Below are 22,274 nucleotides of genomic sequence, written 5' to 3'. Positions count from 1 at the left end.
AAATGTGACTAAACTGACAACCTCTGATGTTTCAGAGGAATCATTTGACTGTTTCAGACTTTCCCCTGCAATAATTCAAGGAGCTCAGATGGACCTCATCCCATCGTGGCCTCCTTCAAGGCACCAATGCCAGAGCCAAGAAGGCTCCCCGCGACACAGATGGAACCCCCATCCTGGACATGGGGTCTCTGGGGGACGCCTTCCTGGTAAAGCGAGTACTGCGCTCTTGGCGGTCTGCCGCTGTCTTGGCCGAAAGCTCTCAGGTCAGGGAAACAGTGTACACATGTGCAGTTCTCCGTTGGGCTGGAGTCATCTGAAGGTTCCCGGTAGGTGGGATACCTCAGGCTTGTTGGTACATCTGTAAACAGCATGGTGGGCACGCGGTGAGGCCAAAGAAAGGAAAACATGCCAGGGAAATGTGTTGAATAATTCCAGTACTTATATGACACTGACCCTTGGAGCTCTTTGCCGCCTGGCCAGATTCCTGTCCTGGCTTGACCACAGACTTCCCCTTGTGGTCTCCGCCCCCTGTGGATGCTGCTGCAGGGCTTTTGGCCTTTTTCCCCCTCAGAAAGACGATCAGGGCGAGACACAGGCTGGAAAACAACAGCACCATGCAGACGGCCAGCAGGGAGTAGAGCAGGATCGCAGAGTCCTCCAAACCTCTGGGTGCCCTGTTGGTCCACACTTGCGTGGTACCGTCAACCACGAGCTTCTTGGTTATCGCGGGCCGTGACAGAGCTGCAGAGAGATGTGAATCAGGTCTCTGAGATGGCTCTCGGTGGTTGTATCCAACTAAAGTCATGCGGTTGATCTGCAGCTGTGCAACAACGAGCGATCTGGACATTTCCAGTTTGCACGGTAACGCGGGTTATAATGCTGAGCTCTGGTCCCAGGACCGGTGGTACTCACCTGGGCAGTGCTGGTTGCACTCTGGTGGGTGTCTGCCCGAGATGTCTTCGCACTTAAGGCATGCCTTCAGCAGCCTGTCGTAGCAGTGGCCCGGCTTTGCCTCGCAGAGGGCGGATGCTTGACGCAGCAGAGCACACCACAGGAGAGTCAGCGGGAGCAGAGGACATTGGATTAAGCTTTTTTTTGAACGTTTGCATCTGTGCTATCACTTTGACATGGCATTCATATATCGGAGGGTACCGTAATTGTGATAATGACTGCTCTTTTCACTTTTTTTGCTCAATAAGAGCACATACAGTACCGTACCAAGATTAGTACCTCCTCTTTTAAGCCTGTTTTTTTTTTTATTGCTGTTTTTTTTTTTTTTTTTTTATGTAAACTGCTTCAACAAACATGATTCAGTATCTCATAGATCCCCCTTCCCATCAAGAACTTGTGAGATGAGGGGCACGGTGGGGCAGATGGTAGTGCAGCTGTCTCACAGCAAGAAGGTCCTGGGTTCAATTCCCGCCGGGGACGCTGTGGGCGCTGAATGCGTGCTAAGTTCCCCCAGCGCCCACACCCTGGGTGGGGTTGGTGAAAGGGCCTTTCTGTGTGGAGTTTGCATGTTCTCCCCGTGTTCCCTTGGGTAGCAATGTGAGCTACCCTCACAAAAACATGGGCTACACATGCCCCCTCTGGCCAGCCGGGGCGCCAGATGGGTGGGGGGTCTGGCCAGAATAACGTGATCCTTCCACGCGCTACGCCCGGCCAGTGGTGAAAAGAAGTGGTCTGCTCACTCCTCAGGTTAAGGAGGAGACCTGAGCTCAGAGCAGGGCCTCCCGGGGTTGGTAGAGGGGAGCAATGCCCAGGACTGTCACTTAGGTAAGAGCACTGGGTGATAAAATGGGTAAAAAATCGGGGATAAAAAATATATTTAAAAAAAATAAAAACTTGCGAGATAACTCGTTTCCCTTATCAGTCTCTTCCAGGTCATTGCACATTTCTTCTCCACAGCTCCGCTAATGTCCCACCAGCATTTCATTTGCTGAGATCTGATCTTTGATTGGGACTTTCTAACATGATGCTTTTACTTCTCAACCATTCTCAAACAGATTTGCTCGTGAATGCAGGGTGCTACGACCGCAGAACCCCAAATTATCCCCCCTCTACCTCTGTGCTTAACAGTGAGTATTGGGAATTCTGTTTTCAACAAATCCACTTGGGTTTCATCTGTTGGACCTTGTTGGAGAAGTCAGAAACAACACTAGCAGCATTTATTTTCACCGCCCTTTACAACAACCACCAGGGATCCGTTTCACAAAGCAAGGTTACTTCACCGGTTTCAGTCTGTTACCGCGGTAACTGACTCTGTGAGGTAAACCTGGTCAAGAGAAGGGTTACGTGAACACACCCTTTCAGTCTCCTTTCAGAGAAAAGTTCAATTTAATCAGACGAACGATCATATATCGACATGTTAGAGACTTCTGAATGACGACATGATGCATTTGTGTCAAAAAGGTATATAAATGATTTTTTTGTCACAGTCAGATATGATCCTATCCTGATATGTTCTTACTTCACACAAAATACCCTTGATTGTTGATTATATGAGCTGATATTCCTCGCAAATGGCAGTTTAATTAATAATGACATGGATACTGAACATACTCCTGTCAGCTCACATGCACATCAATGTTCCAGGTTTATTATTTTACCAGTAACCATGAACTCAAGTAGCCTAACAAACACGATTTAAAAGTTTTTTAACATTAATTGCTTAAAATAATCCTTTCCTTGTCAGACTTGTGGGTCAAGAAATGTCAATTTAGCCTTGCGACTAGCAGTGTGAATGGATGCAGTTATATTTCCCAGCTTTAATAAATTATCTTTTAATTTTTAATGTGATACAACCGCCTGTTACGATTGGGTTACAAAGTTTTTTTTAAGTTTTCACAATCAGGATTGCGCCTTCATGGCATTGAGAAAAATTTCCTACATGAATTTGTCATTTACTGTATATGCAGTTATTAAATACTATAATTCCTCTAAACGTTCACTCGGGCTCCAATTTTTTCAAACATTCTCCAACATCCAACTTGTGTCTGTATGTATGTGCCTGTATTCATATATGATTGCACTAGTATGTTCAGTTCCAGCGGACTAACATAGGAACATCACTTCTGCTTGCTATGCGTTGCCAGGGCCGGATTTAGCAAGGCCCACTAAGGTGGGCAGACTGAAATGAAGGATGGGCGAAAAAATTTTGGGGGGTCAAACCCCCGAAATGCATAGAAAACTATGCTGTCATCATATCAGTTCATCTATCTTCTCCACAGTATGTTAACCCAATTGCCCTTCCTGACACTCCCCTCTGCATTTACCCGGGCTTGGGACCGGTGTTCTGCCAATCCTTGCTACCTGCAGAGAAATGCTACTTTGTGGTTCTGCGCATGCGTACAATCGATTTTCAAAGTTTGATTGCCACGCCAATCATTTCTTGCACGATGTAAAATGGATAATATGGGATGTTCAGTATTTGATCCTTCAAAATACACTACCCATGACATGAATTGCATTACACATTGTGAACATTATACGATAAAGAGAAAAAAAAACAATTCTATCGCTTTATTTGATATTAATTCAGTTATTGGCCTTTATTTAACCAGGCAGGTCATTAAGAACACATTCTTATTTACAATAACGGCCTTGCAAGAGACAAGGAAGTGGGCTAGGGAGTAAAATACAGAAAAAAACAAAACACAAAAATTGTAGCTCTGCAAAGGTAGAAATCATTAGGTAGCATTTTTGGCAAAGCAGCAAAAAATGGCAGAACACCGGCACAAATAGGACACGGGCTTGTGCCCTGTTGAGGCTGCATTTATTTTGTTTTTTGCTTTTTTTTTGTTTGCTTTTTTTTTTTTATTAATCAATCGTAGCCTGCGTTGATTTAAAAGGTCCCGCGGCAGGCTGCTGGCTCCAGAGCCTGCACGGCATGGACCGGGATATTACTTATGTCTTGCACCTAAATGTTATAGACCAGTAAACTGCCAAAATATCTTTAGAGGTTTCTCTAGACATCTACACACATATCGATGATTTAAATCATCAGGGGCTGTTGATCTGCCCACTTGAATCCTATAGAATCATAAGGCCCTTAGTATTTCCCCTTTTTTAAAGTATTGGAATGAAGAAAGTTATATATTGTTGTTCATCTATATGCATTTACCCACACAGAGACATAAATAGGATTAAAAGAGGTAGTACATTGTTTTCAGACAACAGTAGGATGTATATTTAAGTATGCACTTCAGATTAATTAGTTTTGTATACTCAGGTCAACTGATTTGGCAGGTAAAATACTGCAGGAGGAGGTTTGGATACGCCTACAGACTGAGACTAGACGTATGAAGCCTGGTAATTATATCACTCAGCTGTACACTGAAGCAGAATAAAAGAAATGTGTTATATCACATCCTTGCATTACGACTGTTAAGTATTCGTACACATCTGTTCCTGTGTCTGCAAGTTCATGCATGCACTCACTGCAGTAACTGGCGCACTTGGGGATATGATGTTGGCCGCATGTGGGGCGACAGCGCCGACATTGTCTGATCAAGAGGTCCTGGTACTCATCCTCTTTGCATCTTCCACCCATGGGCCCTGATAAGCCCCCTGCTGACACACACACACACACACACACACACACACACACACACACACACACACACACACACTGAAATGGGAAACTGTGAAGGAAACAGCTGGCATAGGAGAACCTACATTTATGCAAATACTGGTATCTTATGTAGGCAAACATATAGTGAGGGTGAGGAGGTTTCAAACAAGTATCGATCAAGCCGTTGATTTCTGACCTACTTTTATTTCCTTCACTAAGGTGTGAATAAATAAAGGCCAAGTTCCCAGCTGAAGAGTCAGCTGAAAGCTCTACTGACCATCAAATTGATCATATATCAGCAAGAATACACCATCCTCTGTAGATTCAGGGTGTACAGAACACATCAAAAGCTTAAAAATGTACTTATGAATTGTTATGACACTGATTTTCTTTTGATTTCATGACCAGCCACAAGTTTCAAGTTACAGATAGGAAATTGCAATGTTTTCACTTTCAGAATGATATGAAGAAAGATAAGAAAACATTTTTTGTCAGTGTTAGCTTGAAGTTAGTTCAGTGGTTCCAGGTTTTTTTTCTTCTCTGCATCTGACTGTAGAATTTACAACATATGTGCTTCTGTGTTGCAAAAACAGTTTGTACGCTGCATAACTAAGTTTACAAGACAGCTGTTAAATAGTGAGTCTCACATTATTTAACATCCACAGCTCCTATACCTCGATGTGCTAAACCAAACTTGTTTCTCTTATCTTTATTTTATTCCACACTACAGTCGACTGCCTTACAATATCTTATCTGGTTTTTTTTTTTATCTTGTCTTGTTATTGTGAATTGCAAATAAATGATATAGAATAGGTATAATAAAATAGATTAGGTAGGTTTATTCAACATTACCAGGTGTTATACACCCCTATACTCTCCTACGCCGCTCCTACTAAGCTCAATTTCTAAAAGTTTTTAGAAGCTGTATGAAATGCAGGAAAAACAAGAAGAAATTGCAACTATTTGTTCCAGATATGTTGCAAAAAAGGTTATTTATTTATGTTTTTAATCAAGAGAAATGTGATGGTAGCGACAAAAGTTTTTTTTGTTTTTTTTTTCCCTTGTCTGCATATATATTAATGGTTAATACCATGTTTGGTAAAACTTAAAGCATATATATGCATTTTAATCTTCTTTATTTATTTATTTTTTAATATATGTTGGGGTTTTTTTTAATGGAAGAAAACCAAAACTTCCTGGAACATCCAGCATCTTACCAGAAATGAAGCTGACTGCAGTTATAACGAAACATGTTCAGACTCTAAAAGTCCAGTGGTACGAATCAACCGTTGTTCTCAGAGTTTTCTCTGCTCTGGCAGCTCTGGCTCAGCGGAGTGTGAAGGACACACATATCGAGCTCTTCTCCGCCCTCCGCTGGTTTCACTGTCAGAGGTGCGAACCTGACTTTCCTCTTGAGAACATCTGTCACACCCCGCTCACCCCGCAGTCCCCGTCTTACTCACATTTCACAGGCGAGTTCAGTCTGTACTGATCATAAACGCTACAGTCAACAGTACCCACGACAGAACATCTTTTAAACAGGCAAATAAAACCAATAACCCAGAACTAACACCATTCAATCTGGTTTGGGATATCTCTAAGCTGCTTTGTGTCTGATTTCTGTCTCTAAAGGAAACTACAAGAGAAAGAAATGCGCAGAGTTTATAGAGAAAGAAATGTTCTTGTCTATGTAACCATCATACTTATTAGTACAATACAGCTCTAAATTGATTTTTAATCGCATTTAAATAGCAGATGCTGCTAAAACTGATGGAGAGTTACTTACCAGCAAGATGAAGAAGCGATGGGAGAATCCTTGATCTGAAGATGAGCGTGAGTGACAGATACTTCTACATGGAGGGTTATTTGGATATGAATATACTGCGTGTTCTGGGACTTCCCCTCCTTGTGTCAGGTGACCCCCCCCTAAGACTTGCCCCCACTCATAGTAGACCCCTGGAGTGCAGTGAGCCCTGCAGTCTGCCTGGTGCTGAACCCTATGAGAGCTCCTAGAAGCTGACTGGAAGCTGGAAGAATTCATCAAAATAAGAAAAGAAATATTTACGCAGAGCAGTTTGAAACAAAGAGCCTTTCACACTGGAAGTTTCGGTTCCTGCAGGTTTACAAAAATAAAGTTTTCTACGTGCATTTCTTTTTATTAATTATACATGCAGATGATTCACTGCAAAGAACTCAAGCAAGTAATTATGTAAACTGGAGATGCATAATTGCAAGCATTAAACTGGAAACCCAGAAAAACACTGCACATCAATGCATGTGGGTTTTTTTAGTGCATTTAGGCTTTTCGATGCAAATCAAGTCAGTGCCATCCTAATCTGATTGAGCTGGTTTATAATATAAGTTTCATCTGTAAAGTTATGAAGTCAGCCACACAGCTGGATTGACCCTGACATCTGGGGATCTCTGGATTATCCTCACAAATCAGAGATCAAGAAGCTTTTTGGATGACCAGAACCCAGCTTAACGTCCTCTTTCTTTATTCTTCTTTTCAACAACCAGAAAATCGTTTTATGATTACCATAACTGGGAAGTCAGAATTAAACCTGCATACTCACTCAGCTCATTCTGATACCTGTAAAAGAGTGTTTTTGTATAATTATCTGCCATATTGGATCTTTTTATCAAACTTATTGCTATTTTAACCCATTTTTACAAATATCTGTAAAAGGAGAGTGCCCATTTTTAAAAGTAAGCACAATTTCGTGACATTTTTACATGTTTTGGTTACAATACCAAAGAGACAGTACAAAGGCCCTTTTTCAACAGATTTTCACAGATCCGTTCGTAGCCTTTGGTTTTCAGAAGGCGGGGTCAGACACTCGATTTGACTCCATACCTTCCTCTTATGGGGGCAGTGCCTTTTTTGAAATCGGTGTCACAGCTTTGTGCTACACGTTTCCAAGGTACAGCAAATGCAGAATAATGTAAATGTGGTTGGAAGACGACATGAAGAAACTGAGTCATTAGACTCTGATTTGGGTCTGTGATGTCACAGCACCATGCAGATCTGAGGAGCTAAGGCTATCCAAAAAAAAAAAAATCAAGGCCATTTTCGAACCTGCATACTATACTATTATACTGGTTTTGTCAAAATGAACTACATAGTATGCAAACAGTCTGTCAATCATGCCTAGATGTACATGAATGGCCTCCTGCTACTTCCAAGAAAAAAGCTGGTGGAAGCGATCACGTGATCATGTGACTGACTTAAGTGCAGTAGCATAGTTGTCTTTAACCCTGAGCAGTCAATAAAATGTAGATTTGCCCGACGGGCCTGCTGCTATCAGGCACCACTAGTATGGAACCAACTCTCAATTTGAAAAAAAAAAGACTTGTTACATGGAAAGCTGGGTCATACCTGGACTACACCCTGCACGCCAAAAAAAGGTTGGTAGAGTCATCTGGCATGGAGGGGGGGTTGGTAATTAGGATTGGGTGGCATTTTGGCCTGTTCACTGCCAGGTGGGACCCAGGTATCCAGGGGCCCTGGGTTGTTGGGTTTCCTACCCGACTGTTTGGGTCTGCAGATCAGTCCCCCTTTTTATCCATCACTATTTACACTAGGAACAGTGGGCTGCCACTTTTCCAGCGCTCGGGAAGCAGTTAGGGTTTACTTCTGAAAGGCGCCTAGAGATAACTTTTCTTGTCATAGACGCTATATAAATACAATTTTATTTCATTTTACAAAGTTACTACGTCTTTACGGCAGCCTCCCAGCTCCGACTCAGTCGAGAGAGTCTCATCAAATGAAGGCATAGCACATAAAAATACATCTTTAGTTATAAACTGATGACACTGCTTTTAATTTCTAACATTAGAAAAATGATTGATAACCTATAAGGAAGGAGTTGTTTTTTTGATGTTATACCATTGATCTTTGCTCCAAGTGTTGATAAAAGTATCAAAAAAGCATCAAGGTGCATAAATGTAAAATCTTTAGCAACTACCGTGAGTCACATTTGAACACTCTTCTGAACACCGCTGGCACTGAAGAAACTTTCTCAGCATCAACATGAAACTGCTGGGCAACGACTCCACATGTGTTTCACTGTTGAGCGAGCACCAACCTGGACTTCAGTGTGTCATCGCTGCTTCACTTCTCTTCTGATCCACAATCTCGCAGACCATGTGCAGCATTATCTCAACTGAGACTAAATATAATGAACTATTTTTAAACAGCATGCACACCTGACAATGACTTTTGTTTCAGATTCCTTCAGTGTTTATTTCCTTATTTCCAAACTTCTTTAACTTCAAATGCATATAGTTTAAAAGTAAACTACTCATTGATAAGATCAACCGTAACTGAGGCGTGTAAAGTCATGCAGCAGAAAGGCAAGGTTCAGTAATGACTAATCACAACAAATCAGGATGAGACAGAGAATAAAAAAGCATCAGGTTTCCTTTTGAGATTTTCACAGAGGCTCTGCCCGTTGCACCTGTTAGACGCTACTGGAAATTATGCGGTTGTGGGTGATTAAAAGGTGTTAGTTTTGTCTTTAAAACACTGTAATTTTGTTTCACTTTATGACGGTGCATGCTTACTGAAAACAACAGGTGTAGCATTTAGAGAAGACAATGACTGAGTCCTAAAATCAACTGTTGTCCATTTTAAGATGTATTACGGGTAGCTGGATTGCTTTTAGAAAAATGTTGCAATTCTCTTCGAAGGTTAGTTTAAATTAATAATTAGATTGAAAAAAAAAACCCAATTCTTATATTTCTTATATCTGAAACCTTTTTCTTGATCAGAAAAGAAAGAAAACTCTGATTTTAGGGACTCAAGGGGACTCACTGTGCTGAGGGAATCTGGCTTCCCTTAAATGACCACATGTAGGAGATTGAAATATTTAAAAATCAACCACACCTAACCTAATCACGTGCTAAAAGAACGGGTTGACACAATGATTAAGACAGCCTCGATCCTACGTCCTTGTCTAGGAGGATTTCTGGTCTTATGTGATGCCGTCTGTCCGTGCAACACAATAACTCTGATTTCTCTCTATTTTTTGCTACTCGGCTACTTATTTACCACATACTGCCTATCTCTGTTAATTTATTCATGGCCTCTATGTATTTTACATGATCTTCTCATATACTGAATCAAAACAATAAAAACTTGAATCATATTTATATGTTTATGTGTACAAAATTTAACTGGGCAAGACTGGCAACGCCACTTTGTCCCACTAGAGGTGATATAACTTGGTCTACCTTCATGCATTCAAATGAAGAAGAGGGGGTTAAACTAGCTGTTTTTGCAGACCAGTCAGAGGTGAGTCACAGTTTTCTTTTCTTGGTTCATTTTCAAGGTGAAAAAGGTATTTTTTGCTCCTATTTCACAAATGTATGTCATTGACAAAGCATATTTTGGTGATCAGATGGCCAAAGCGCTGTCAGATCATGCAGTGTGATCAATTGCACACTGCATCAGGATTCATTACAACAAATTGAGTCATGTAATCTGAACAGCACGGCAATCGGCCAACGCTGAAACATGTGTGGTCTGAAGATCCCTTAAAGTCAGGTTGTCAAATGGATAAGGCCAAGCACCATGACTGAACCTCTAGGCAAACAGATTGCTTCCCCACAAGTCCCAAACATTGGAGATGTTTGCAGACAATTCTGAGCAAAATAAGGAAGGAAATATCCGCATAAATAGCAAAATGTTTAAAAACTGATTTGTTTTCTATATCGATATTGTTTCTCACCTCGGCGTCAAGCCAGGTATTTATTTATTTAGGTATATATCTAAAGTGAGGATGTGTGTTAAAATGACCAGATGTGTGTTTTTAACCATGAGTGTGAGTTTTTCTATGTTAAATGTTGATTTTATTCTGTAAAGCACTTTGCGTTACTAGTGTATGAAAAGTGCTAAATAAATAAAGTTTGATTTGATCTGATTTAGGCTACATTGAAGACATTGAAGTTGAAATGCCAGTTGTTGCACAACAGCGTCTCTATATGTCCTGTTGTGAACATGGATTATGCTTATTGTAATCCGTTGTCACAACAGTAGCTGAACTTTCTTATGCGGCTGGTGTGGGGGGGTCAGGCTGACACACAAGCTCTGTTTCAAGTAGAGTACTATCATCACATACAGCGCGCTGGACATTGTTCTTACGCTCACAATTTGTGAATGAGAGCCATCTCAGTTCGAAAACATCCTTGTGCTCTTACAGGAAATCACAACGACAAACTTTGTCTGTTTTACATAAGTTATCTCCTTTACACTGTCAAGATGTGATGTGATATGTTGCACCGGCTTTGGCTCTGTGGCTCTTTGTGGCTGAAAACATGACGAATGACTGTCTCACTTTCGCTACATCAAGAGGTGATTGATCATTTAGGGCGTGAAGTGTCGGACCTCCCCCACTCAGTTTCTGATTATTACAAGTGCATCATCCAGATACTTGCAGATTACAGCGCAATCCCAGAGATGTCAGAGTGAACGCAATTATGTCCTCAAACAAAAAAGTAAGCTCACAAGTGGTGGAGGGTTTCCTTAAAATAATGTCATGGCTCATGGTGTTGATATTACAGGAGGCCTATTTGGGTTGATATTTAATTGGCAACATTTTCATTGAACTAATGGAATGGGATTTATCATTAATATGTGCAATACAGACCAAGAACGAATCCTCTGGGATATCGTCCAGTTTTTGCATCACTAAGTCTAAAAGCAGGTTGTATCAATGCCTCTGTCGGAGCTAATACTCATACGACATATAGCTACCACCATACCAAAGTGTTGCACAGGAATGTCCATGCACTTTATCAGACAATGCACAGCCACATTGTGTACACGTTACAAAGGCAGAGTTGGAGAAGAAGAGGGTACTCCTACTTGACTGACCCACCTGCAGTCCTGACCGATAGAAATCATGTGTGGAAAATCTTGACAATCAAAACTTTGACAACGACCCTGTTCTGTTGCCCACTTGTTCCCACTCGCCCTCAGTAAATCCGTATGACCTGCAGAACATGTCCCCTGCTATTGAACACAGGGAACTACAGTTCTCTATGGCTGCAAGGGCTCGATGCTAATGCTAGCAATGCTAACACTCCTAATTCTTCACTGCCATGGGAGAGAAACTTACTTTTTGTAACTAACAGACTTCACTTGTAGCCTGTATCAATTCACAACAAAGTTAAATAACTGAAATAAGTTTGTTTTCCAAGCAAACCTGCTAGGTGTTCGTGCTGTGCTAGCTAACGGCGTACATTCTCTCTTTCAACACATGTAAGACAAATTACGCTCCAGCAAACGCAAGGGCGGTTGTTGCAGCTACGTCGGTGATCATGAAGGTTCCCAGGAAGCCGTGCAACAAGGGCAGGACAAAACTGAATGAAATGTTCAGGTTCATGTCGTTTGGTTCGGCTTTATTCTCACTTTCCTCCATTTCTTTTGCCTCTGTTCACCTGTAGGCTATTGTGTTTAGCCAAGTTTCTTTACTACTTTGTATAATTTGAAAGTGTTTCCCCTTGTGTGTGCTATGTTGTTTGACTTCTTTTAGTGGACCTTTCCTTTCTGCATCATCCTCATTGGCCCAAAGTGTTTTCAAGTGTGCATTTAAAGTCACCTCCTTTTGTTTGACATGAACTGGTGGGTTGTGCTCCTAGCCATGTTTCTTGTCTTGATTCCAGTTTTGCTCACTGTTACCCTTTGCCTTAATATTTAGCGTTGTTGTATTGTTGTATTTTGATACCCTGCTGTGGCAGTAACTTCAGTAAAATAAAGGACTTGAAAATTGAAAAAAAAAAGTTTAAATGTCAAAAATCATCATGCAGAAAGAAGGGAAATTTTAATCCAAACACGCAGCATGGATACATTTGTTAAAGCAAAAACATCTCGATGACATTAGAAACATTAAAAATAAGGCAAAGTTAAGCTCCTGCATGCATGTTTTGTTGGAGAGAAGAAGGCAAGGTGTGGATCGCAACTCTGACCTTACTGTACCTTCAGAAACCTGAGACGGCCCAGAATAGACTCACTGCAGATGGGTAGTCAAATTCTGAAAAGGAAAAAGGAAATCAGCTCACTCGAGAACAGAAAATAATGAAAAATGGCACAAGAAGAAAAGGAGGTTTTCAGAAGCATCTTAAGAAAACCTGTGGTTGACATTAGTAGAGGTTTGTCCAGTTCTTTCTAAACAGGCTATGGACAACCTCAAGAAAGCTGGAAATCGACGGATGGACAGCAGACATGCAGACCAGTGCAACCGAATACAAATGAAAGAGCTCAACTGATTTGAATATCAATTCCTGTTTAAACTGACTAAACGCTTTAAAGATGGATGCACAAATAAGGTCATTGAGACATTTGGGTGAGCTTAGGCTTTATATCTGTCCAGTGAGTAAATCCACAACAACTGCAGCCCCCCCCATCAATGGTTGGAAAGTTGTTGTTTTTTTAATGTATTTGTTTTTATATGGTTTCTCTATAATTGGCCAGGTGTATTTTGCTGTTGGATTGTACATATTAAAGGTTTTAGTTGGGTGGAAAGACCCATGGGGTTTTCCACAAAAAACCCACCGCTCTATCAAGAAAGAAAATAAGCAGGTTTTACTCTTGAGCAGGTTTTTAAATGAGACTTTTAGACACGTAGTTTCACTGTTGTTGAGCAACATTAAGAGTACTATTACTCGAGTAGAACATTTTGGTATTCTTACACCTCTTTTCATCACATCCATTGTTGGTGCCAGTTCTAAACGTCTATCTTGAAGTGTTTACCGAAGGCAAACCAGTTCTGTTGCCGACCTCTATCTTTGTTTAATACAGAAGTGAAAAACTTTAAAAACTCATCCTTTTAAAATTCTCAATACATCATATCTGGCATCTATCGACGGCAGTCTTTTATGCCGCACAAGAACAAGCGCAGTACCAGACTCTGGACACTAGATGGAGACAAGCTTCAGTATATGAACCGAAAATTGCGCTTCAGCTCAATAATGTCTCCATCATAGTGGCAAAAGCAACTCTTTTTATCTCTTAACCTTCAAGTATTGTCACAGCAGATCCTTGTATTCTGCGTGATAATAGATTTTGGATGCCTTTCCTGACACGATCACAGTGATATTTATCTGAGTGAACTGAGACTACGATTGTCTGGATCAAAAGGGGTGGAGGCTGCTGCTGGTAGGATGTTTGTATAGTAGGACATCTAATTAACTCCTCAGATTTTAGTGCACTGATCTTTCTCCAGCAAGAGCCAACATGTTGCTCAAAAACACTTCAGTAACTCAAAGGAAGTCAAGTTGTGACTTTCTTTGTATCATCTTGATATTTTCTACTGAAACACCCCACCGACAAAACACACACTTACAATTTTCTGAAGCATTTTCTACAATGGCTTGGATCATGCTGCTTAAAATATTGAGAAAAGATTTCTTATTTTGAACACTTCATCCTCTTTGAACATGGGTTACCATGACAACAGGTGACTGAGCCTTCAGAAGTAAAAAATAATGCTTAAAAAATGCCCCCAAATCCAGAGAGGTTGAAGCAGACACAGAGAAAGGGCAGCAGGAACACAGCAGAAATCAAAGAGTTGCTATTCATAAATATATAAAACAGAAGTGCCCAGAGTAGTGCTGGAAAACACAGGTCTGTTGGGAATTAAGAACAGACAGTTTCCGACTAAAGATTGATGGTTGCCAAGTCCAAATTACTGCAATTCACATGTCAGCCAGGTGGTCGTTTGTCACATCCAGCATGGTGTTCAGCTCTAATGTTCCATCTATGAAGAGAAAACCAACATCTTATGATGACTGGAGTCTTGTTGATGAGGCTGAACCCTGACAACAGTAATCATCAGCTATTAGACCAACCGAGTCTCAGGTTGATGATTAAAACAATGAAAAACCCATAGTTTATATGTAAAAATCAGAGCTCTCTCTGAAGGGCTTGGGATGCGGTGCTTGGGAAAGCTGCCGTGCTGGGAGCTACTTTGTTCTAAAGTGCACCCATTTCTTTGCTCAAATGGCTGTGTTAGAGGCTTTAAAGTTTGTAAATCCTACACACATCCAAACACCTCAAGAGATTTCTAACTCCTGAGCTGCTTGGCTGTAGATGCGCTTACCACAAATATGATCAGATGGGATCAACGGTGTAGTGTTTGGGATCTTGTGTGAATCTAATTGAAAAGCTCCATCTTCTCCAAACAACGCTGTCTTACTTTGGTTGATAACTGAATAAACAAGAATTCAATTTGTTGGGGGGCCTGGTTTTACTCATCTCCTGTGTTAAGACCCTCTTTTTTTTGTTGCTAACATGGCCACCGCACCCAACATATTCTAAGCCCTCTTATCCACATGAGCAAGACTAATAGTAGGAGGGACTGCAGTTCTTGTTAATAACATGATGGTGTGTTACTGGATACTGTGAAGTAAGTTTATATTCATGCTGTCTGGAGTTCTCTTGTGTTACCTGCCCAAGCTGCGTGGGATTAGTCACACCTGTCACTGGCCTGTCGAATCAAGAAATCACTTCAATAGAACCTGTCTGACATCATCATATAGGCTAAAAGATCTTAAAAAGCCACTTATCATGCACTGATCTAAAGAAACGAATGAATTTGAGAACAGAGGAAAAATAAAGTCACTGACATCCATCAGCCTGGAAAGGGTTACTAAGCCCTTTCCAAGTCATTGGGACTCCAGTGAAGCACAGTGAGCGCCTTTATTCACAAATGGAGAGAACATGGATCACTGAACCTTCTTGGGAGTGGCAAGCCGACCAAAATGACTCCAAGAGAGCATCAAAGTCTAATCCAGGAGGCAATAAAAGAACCCAGAACATCATCTAAAGCTCTGAAGCCCCCACTTGCCTCAATTAGTCAAACACGGTGGTGGCAGTGTGATGGTCTGGGGCTGCTTTGCTGCTTTGGGACCTGGACGACTTGCTGTAATTGACGGAAGCATCGATTGCTTGTCCACCTTCAACCAGAAAGTCCTCGATGGAGAATGCCCAACCATCAGTTTGTGACCAACCTGGGATTATGCAGAAGTGGAAAAAGTACAAAAATATTGTACTTAAGTAAAAGTACAAATTTTCTGCTTGAAAATTACTTAAGTGAAAGTAAAAAGTACCTCAACTTAAATATAATGAAGTACCAAAAGTACATGGTGTAAAATGTACTTAAGTACAAAAGTAAAAAGTACAAAGTACAAAATTCAAAGTACAAAACTATTTTCAAAAGGATTGCAAAGAAATGAAGAATCCAATAATTTGCTTACAACTCTAAATAATGGTGATATTATTCTGACCACTTTAGCGTTTGTTTCCATTACCCCATTTTAATTTCTCCCTTTGCATCACTGCTGCTGTCCCCCATTGGCCCCGCTGACAGGTCCACCCCCAGCCTGTAGTATGCAGTGACAACATTAAGCAACCCCAGCTGATAAATGATGAGACTTTTAAATGCCAAAACCACCTTAGAAGGGGTGGAATCAAAGAATGGTGCGCATGGACACGCGTCGGCTGCCGCTCAAGGCTGATTTATGGTTCCGCGTTACACCAATGTAGGGCCCGTACCCTACGGCGAGGCTCTGCGTCGATTTAACGCAGAACCATAATTCAGGCTTCAGTCCTCATCGGTACTCGACGCGACGGCGGTTCCTCCGGCCTTCCGGCCCGCCTCTGCGGCGCAACTCTCCCGGGAGCTGCGGCTCCTTCTCGGTATATTCACGCCCCCCTTCTTTCCCGTCCGCCTTATGGTTCCGCGTTAAATCGACGCACACCTACGCCGTAGGCTACGGCGTAGGGTGTGCGTCGCCGCGTACCCTACGCCGTAGCTCTGCGCCGATGTAACGCGGAACCATAAATCAGCCCCCGCTGGGCTGTTCTTTAATTTGTAGCGAGTAACGACGTGTCCAATTTTAAATATAGCGGATTAAAAGTATGATTTTTTTCCTTGAAAATGTAACGAAGTAAAAGTAAAAGTACAGAAAAATGAAAGTATCAATAAAAGTACAAATTCTCAAAAATCTTACAATAGTACAATAACGAAGTACTTGTACTTCGTTACTTTACACCACTGGGATTATGTAGGAAAAGGAGCCAGACCACAACAGCAAATCCACCTCTAAATGGCTCAAAAGAAACAAATTAAGGTTTTGGAGTGGCTTAGTGAAAGTCTGGACCTAAATCTGATTGAAACGCTGATTGAAACCTTCAACAGGCTGTTAATGTTTGAAAACCCTCCAATGTGGCGGAATTAAAGCAATTCTGCAAAAACGAATAGAACGAAATTCCCCACAGCGATTCGAAAGACCACCAAGGGTGGCGCATCCAATTATTAGGTTTAGGGGGGGGCATCATTTAAAAACTGCATTTAAGGGGGCAGATTCTTTTTCACAGGACTATGTATTGCTGCAACAATGTCACCAAATGATCTTGAAGAGTCAATTTAAGAGATGGAACAAAATTTACTGATTTAAATAAAAAAAAAAAAAAAAGTACTTTCCAATAAGATGGAGCAGTCGAGTGTGACGGAAACAGATAGGAGAGGACTTCTGGGGTCTGAGCGGTGGTGGATAAGCTGAGCCGGAGGATGTCAGAGACTTCTCATCAGAGTCCCTGGCTTTCAAAGTCGTTAAGATGGGGAGGAGAAAGGAGGAGGGATGTTTAAAGAAGTGAATTTTAAAGAGCGAGGATCAAATTGTTGAGCTTGAAAAAGTAAAAGTTCCAAGAAGGTCTTTTGACCAGAATACCAATGTCAGTGTCAAGGATGAAGTAAGTTTGAAAGCAGGGGAAAGTGGAAGCGACGGAGAGTAGCATGCAAAAGCATTTGCTAATTAAATCCAGATGAAGCATCATGGCAGAGCACATCAATGAAGGAAAAAACTTTGGTTGGGTGGTTTCATAATTATATCAGATAACAAATTAGTAGCGATTTAAAGGCTAAACAACAACAAATTACAACATTCTTTGACAGTAAAATCAAGAGTTAAGGAGACAAAAAAAAGACTAGGATAAAGAGGGAGGCTCAAAGTGGTCACTCGATTAGAGGTTAAAGGAGAGAAGTGAAGCTTGAGGGAGGTCAAAGGGCAGGAAAGACAAAGGCTAGAGATGGAGAGAGGGAACATGCAATAACGCTTGAAGGCAACATGCTTAAATATATAACCCGAAAAGACCGTCTTCTGTCTTTTGAGAGCACCGAAGAAGCTAGATGTCACAAAAAAAACATATAAAGCGCATGTTTGTTCACAGTGTAGCATTGTCTTGGCATCCGTTGGCTGATTTGTGTGAAACCGAATCCCTTAATATGAATAAAACAGTGTAAGCAGTCTTGTGATATTTTTATTTGAACCATCTAAACCCAGACATGTTTTTTAATACTGAACTGTACCATCTGTTTTAAACACTTTGCCCCTAACCATATGTATTAGTGAAATTGAAGCGGCAAAGTGAATGCATTGTGAAAAAGTCACAATCCTGTCTGTTGCATCTCTGGAGTAATGTTTCCCAGCGGCCGCTCCTTCCTCCTTACGGGTGTTTATGATGGAGTAGACCTTGAACATTACTGAACCAGGAAAAAACAGAACCTCAAGCATCAATCAGCATTCACACGGCCAGCTCGGTCCCACCCTGTAACGCCTGAGTAACATTTTGCTCCTCGGCCTCAGAAGCAAATGCAGGAAGGCTCAAGTAAAGCAGCAATCACTGCATAGATGAGCTCAAGACATCTCGATCTCCGTGAAATTTAGTGGCACGGTTGCCTGGCTCGACACGTCTCATTCATCCTGACACTATCCTGACTCATTTATATGCAAATACAGTCATCAAGTAGTTTACATTGCCCATTCATGGTATAAAGTGGGCGTGTAGAGGGCGGGGTATGAGGCGAATTCACCTGCGCAACCTTCCAGGTGGACTGTGATTTATAAAGTGAACATTGCGTGCAAGTGTGCATGCACACGGTTTTATAAATCAGGATTTTCTTGTGCGCACGCCATTTTTGGCTTTTGAGTGCACGTACACTTTTAGTATGAATCCTACGCACTCTTTTATAAATGAGGCCCCAGGTCCCCCGTCCAGAGACGCCTCGCCAGAACATCTTTGTGGACACCAAAGGACAAGTGGAGACTGGTGGACTGGACGTATTACAAACTGTGTCACTCCACCTTGATCACTCACTGTGGCTGTGCTTGGCAGCCTGAAAGAGCTTCAACCCGCTGAAACGTTGGGTTTTATTCCAACTTTATTTTTCTTGTAGGTGTTTATTCAGCACTGACTGAATAAGGGAGCAAGAGACCAGAAACATTAGGGATTTTACTTTGCTGCAAAGTAGAGGAAACCACGGTGCTTTGAGAAAACAGGCCCTGAGGTGGGAATATTGTACCTTCGCGGGTCTAGTTGACCAGCTGTTAACACACAGTCGGACAGGGGAGGTGCAATGAGGCGCTCTGTCATGCATCTGTAGTCCACAATCTCGCTGACATTCTCTGCTTTCAGTGTCCTCAGACTTATTGAGATGTGATTGAGTGTTGGAAACATCACGTAACAAGCAGATTGCTTCTCATAATGATCATGACAGAGTCAGAATACCATCATATTTTCATATGTATAGATATTATAGTTAGCTGGATGGTAGTTATGTAATAGGCTGAAAGTTTACGGCCGAAACATTATGACAGTCGAGCTCTGCTTTTTTTACTTGTAGCTCAAAAAGTTCAGGTTTAGAAGGTCTCCTGTGTGTCTTTCTGTGCAGTTCTGCAGGGCTGTACTTCATGGGAATCTTTTTTTTTTAAGAACACTCATTTCCTCCGACTCCACTTCATGCAACAGCAGTTTGAAAAGAAATTGCAAGAGTGGTGTGATTTTTTTTTTTTCCATCTGTGTATCTAAAAGGTCAAATTACATAAATAAAAAGGCTTGATCATAACGTTGGGAAGCTTTGGAGGAGCACTCAACCGAAATAATGAAACTTTGGGTAGCACTGATGGCGTGAGATGACATTTTTACACTGACATTCAAAACTGATCATTTTAAAACTCATTTAGTTTGTAGAAGTTAGATACGACCTTTTTTTTATGCATTTTCATCTCCATCCTCCAACCTGCAAACTGGCACTTTCCACCAGCCCTCAGCCTGATGTTCATTAGGGAAAACATCGTTTTCTCGTGTACTGAATCCTCGGCGGTGTAGATTGGCCCGGCGCTCAGAATCACACGGAGGCAAGTCAGGCTGCAGAAGATGAGAAGTGATTGTTGCAAGTCGGGTCACTCGTGTGGAAAGTATTAAACTGAGTTTCACCTCCATCCACGAGTAAAAAGGATGTCAAAATAAATCCACATCAAACCATAACAGCCAATACACATGACTTGTTTTTTTTTTGTTTTTTGTTTTTTAAAGGAGACATAATTATCAGACACAACTGTTGAGTCTAAAAATTATATATATAAAATTATATATAGATATATTAGATATTTCTGTATCTAATCTGTAGTTGCAGTCTGAGGTTCACATACAGTTACAAAAAAGGTAAATAAACTTGTTTTCCCCTCATTGTTGAGGATTTCGTTTTACTCTTGTCAGCCAGTTTATGTATGTATGTATGTATGTATGTATGTATGTATGTATGTATGTATGTATGTATGTATGTATGTATGTATGTATGTATATGTATGTGTGTATGTATATATATATATATATATATATATGTATGTGTGTGTGTGTATATGTATGTATATATATATATATATATATATATATATATATATATATATATATATATATATATACACACACATACATACACGCACAAAATTGTCTTTAAACTGTGTAGCTCTGTTCAGATGTTTTCGGTAGCCTTTCACAAGCTATTACTGGAATTTTGGCCAGATCTTCACGACAGAAGAGTCAGGTTAGTGGGTCTTCTTCAGGTTTTCTATAGCAGTGGTCTTCAATTCCGTTCCTTGGGGGCCGGTGGCCTGCACATTTTTAGATGTTTCTCTGCTTCAGTGCACCGGAGTGGTCGGCATCAGCATGTCATCAAGGTCTGCACAAGTCTGATCATGACAGTCATTTGTATCTCGGTGTGCTGAAGCAGAGAAACATCTCAAACGTGCAGGACACGGGCCCCACGAGGACCAGAACTGAAAACCACTGTTCTATAGGACTGAGGTAAGGGCTTTGTGATGGCCTCTCAAATACGACAAATACCTTCGCCTGGATGGATATCCAGGTGACATTAAGACATTAACTCTTCTTGGAACTAATCGGCAGGTATGTTTGTGTTTAAAAGTCCCTTTACAGCCTCTTGAGGAATGCAGATGTTTACTGAGTGTGTAACGTAGCGCATCCCAAATAATGTTTTCAGAGGTCAAGAGAAAACGTGGAATTTCTCGATTCCTGGAGGAACATGGACGGGTCTCGTGTTGCCGTTTTGCAACGTGAGGCTCATTCTTTGATTAGCAGAAGTCATCATGTGGGATGACATGTATCCACACACAGTCTGCGTTGCACGACACACTCCCTGACACAAGTACACCGACGGGACCATGGGCTGCATTTTAATTGCAGAGACAAGGACATCGGCCGTGTCCATTACAATCATTGATCACATTATGTACAGTATGCAACAATAAGGAGTCACAAATAAACACCTGCCTCTGACATTATATCACACAAACAAAAGCTGGGGAAAGAAGTAATGTATAACGGGATTAGTAATGTTTTGGTTACATATTTGTAGAGTTCAAAGGCCTTTGGTTGGTTTGCTTTTAGGGGATAAATCAGGTATCAATGTATTTTTGTTGTACACAAATGATTTGACATGGTTTTCAGTTTGAAGGCACATAGATATAAGTAACAGCACAGTAAATCACGTATTCACAGCTGTACACTAATATAAACAAGCAATTTTGACTAGTTCCCCTAAAATGTATCTTGAAATAATACCAAATGAGAAATTGATACAGATGCTGCTGATTTTCAAGACTATAAGCTTACAGTATGTAGTTTTGCCTGAAAAAATGCCCAAAAAAAAGAAACCAACATCATACGTTTTTCTAATAAAGATAATACATTTCGTAACACGTAATCAGGTGGGATATGCAGTCCTCTCCATCCAAGACCAAGCAGAGGATACGACAAATACACATAGTTTGTACTTAACGGTGCATCCTCACAAGTGCACGTTAATAGCCCTTCGCAAATTAATTACATTTGAAAAAAGAGCAGGTGCAGGAAGGAAGAGGGTTTCTTTTCCTCTGCTTCTGCCTCTCAGCTGTACACTGTATGGTTGTGCAGTGTTTTTCAGTTCTGGTCTTCAGGGCACGCTGCCCCGCGTTTTAGATACTTGCTTAAACACACCTGATGCAAATGATTGCACTCATAGACATATATACATAGATGCCTCATCGGCCGCCATCTTGGACCGGTCATCCTACCCATACGACAGCATAAGACAGCCTGATAGGAAGGAAGATGCCAGAGCATTATTCCTGAACAATTAATAAAAATGAAAAAATAATAAAAATAAAAATAAAATAAAAAATCTAAAAATAAGGCTACACCACATTGCTAAACTCACTTCTCTTGACCTGCAGAAAGGGAGCATGAGAAAGAAGCTCTGCAAAACAGTCATCTTTCCGGGCATTTAGCAATTCAAAGATTAATTTCCTGAATGGCATGCCATAGTGTTTGTATATATATTTTGATTTATATATATGG

General features: G+C 41.1%; 1 protein-coding gene across 1 annotated transcript; it reads right to left on the bottom strand.

Annotated features, from left to right (window-relative positions):
- Positions 1-12,622, bottom strand: LOC133419453 (tumor necrosis factor receptor superfamily member 13B). The gene is made up of 5 exons (XM_061708641.1): positions 12,555-12,622; positions 4,441-4,572; positions 913-1,029; positions 454-741; positions 1-358 (listed from the first exon to the last, which is right to left on the bottom strand). Exons 2-5 carry the CDS (start codon positions 4,550-4,552, stop codon positions 96-98), a joined length of 780 nt encoding a protein of 259 aa, XP_061564625.1. The 5' UTR covers positions 4,553-4,572; positions 12,555-12,622; the 3' UTR covers positions 1-95.
- Positions 12,623-22,274: the final 9,652 nt, after the last annotated feature.

The sequence above is a fragment of the Cololabis saira genome, chromosome 19 (genome assembly GCF_033807715.1).
Source record: "Cololabis saira isolate AMF1-May2022 chromosome 19, fColSai1.1, whole genome shotgun sequence".
Classification (NCBI taxonomy): Eukaryota; Metazoa; Chordata; class Actinopteri; order Beloniformes; family Belonidae; genus Cololabis; species Cololabis saira.
The sequence above is the reverse complement of the archived record's forward strand: the minus strand, read 5'-3'. Positions and strand labels throughout refer to the sequence as shown.

Excerpts from the sequence above, each read along its gene's own strand:
- LOC133419453 (XM_061708641.1), bottom strand. The coding sequence starts at position 4,552 with ATGGGTGGAAGATGCAAAGAGGATGAGTACCAGGACCTCTTGATCAGA. Across the intron at positions 1,030-4,440 it reads CAAGTGCGCCAGTTACTGCA|CATCCGCCCTCTGCGAGGCA; the intron begins GTGAGTGCATGC and ends TGCTGCGTCAAG. Across the intron at positions 359-453 it reads GGCGGCAAAGAGCTCCAAGG|ATGTACCAACAAGCCTGAGG; the intron begins GTCAGTGTCATA and ends TGCTGTTTACAG.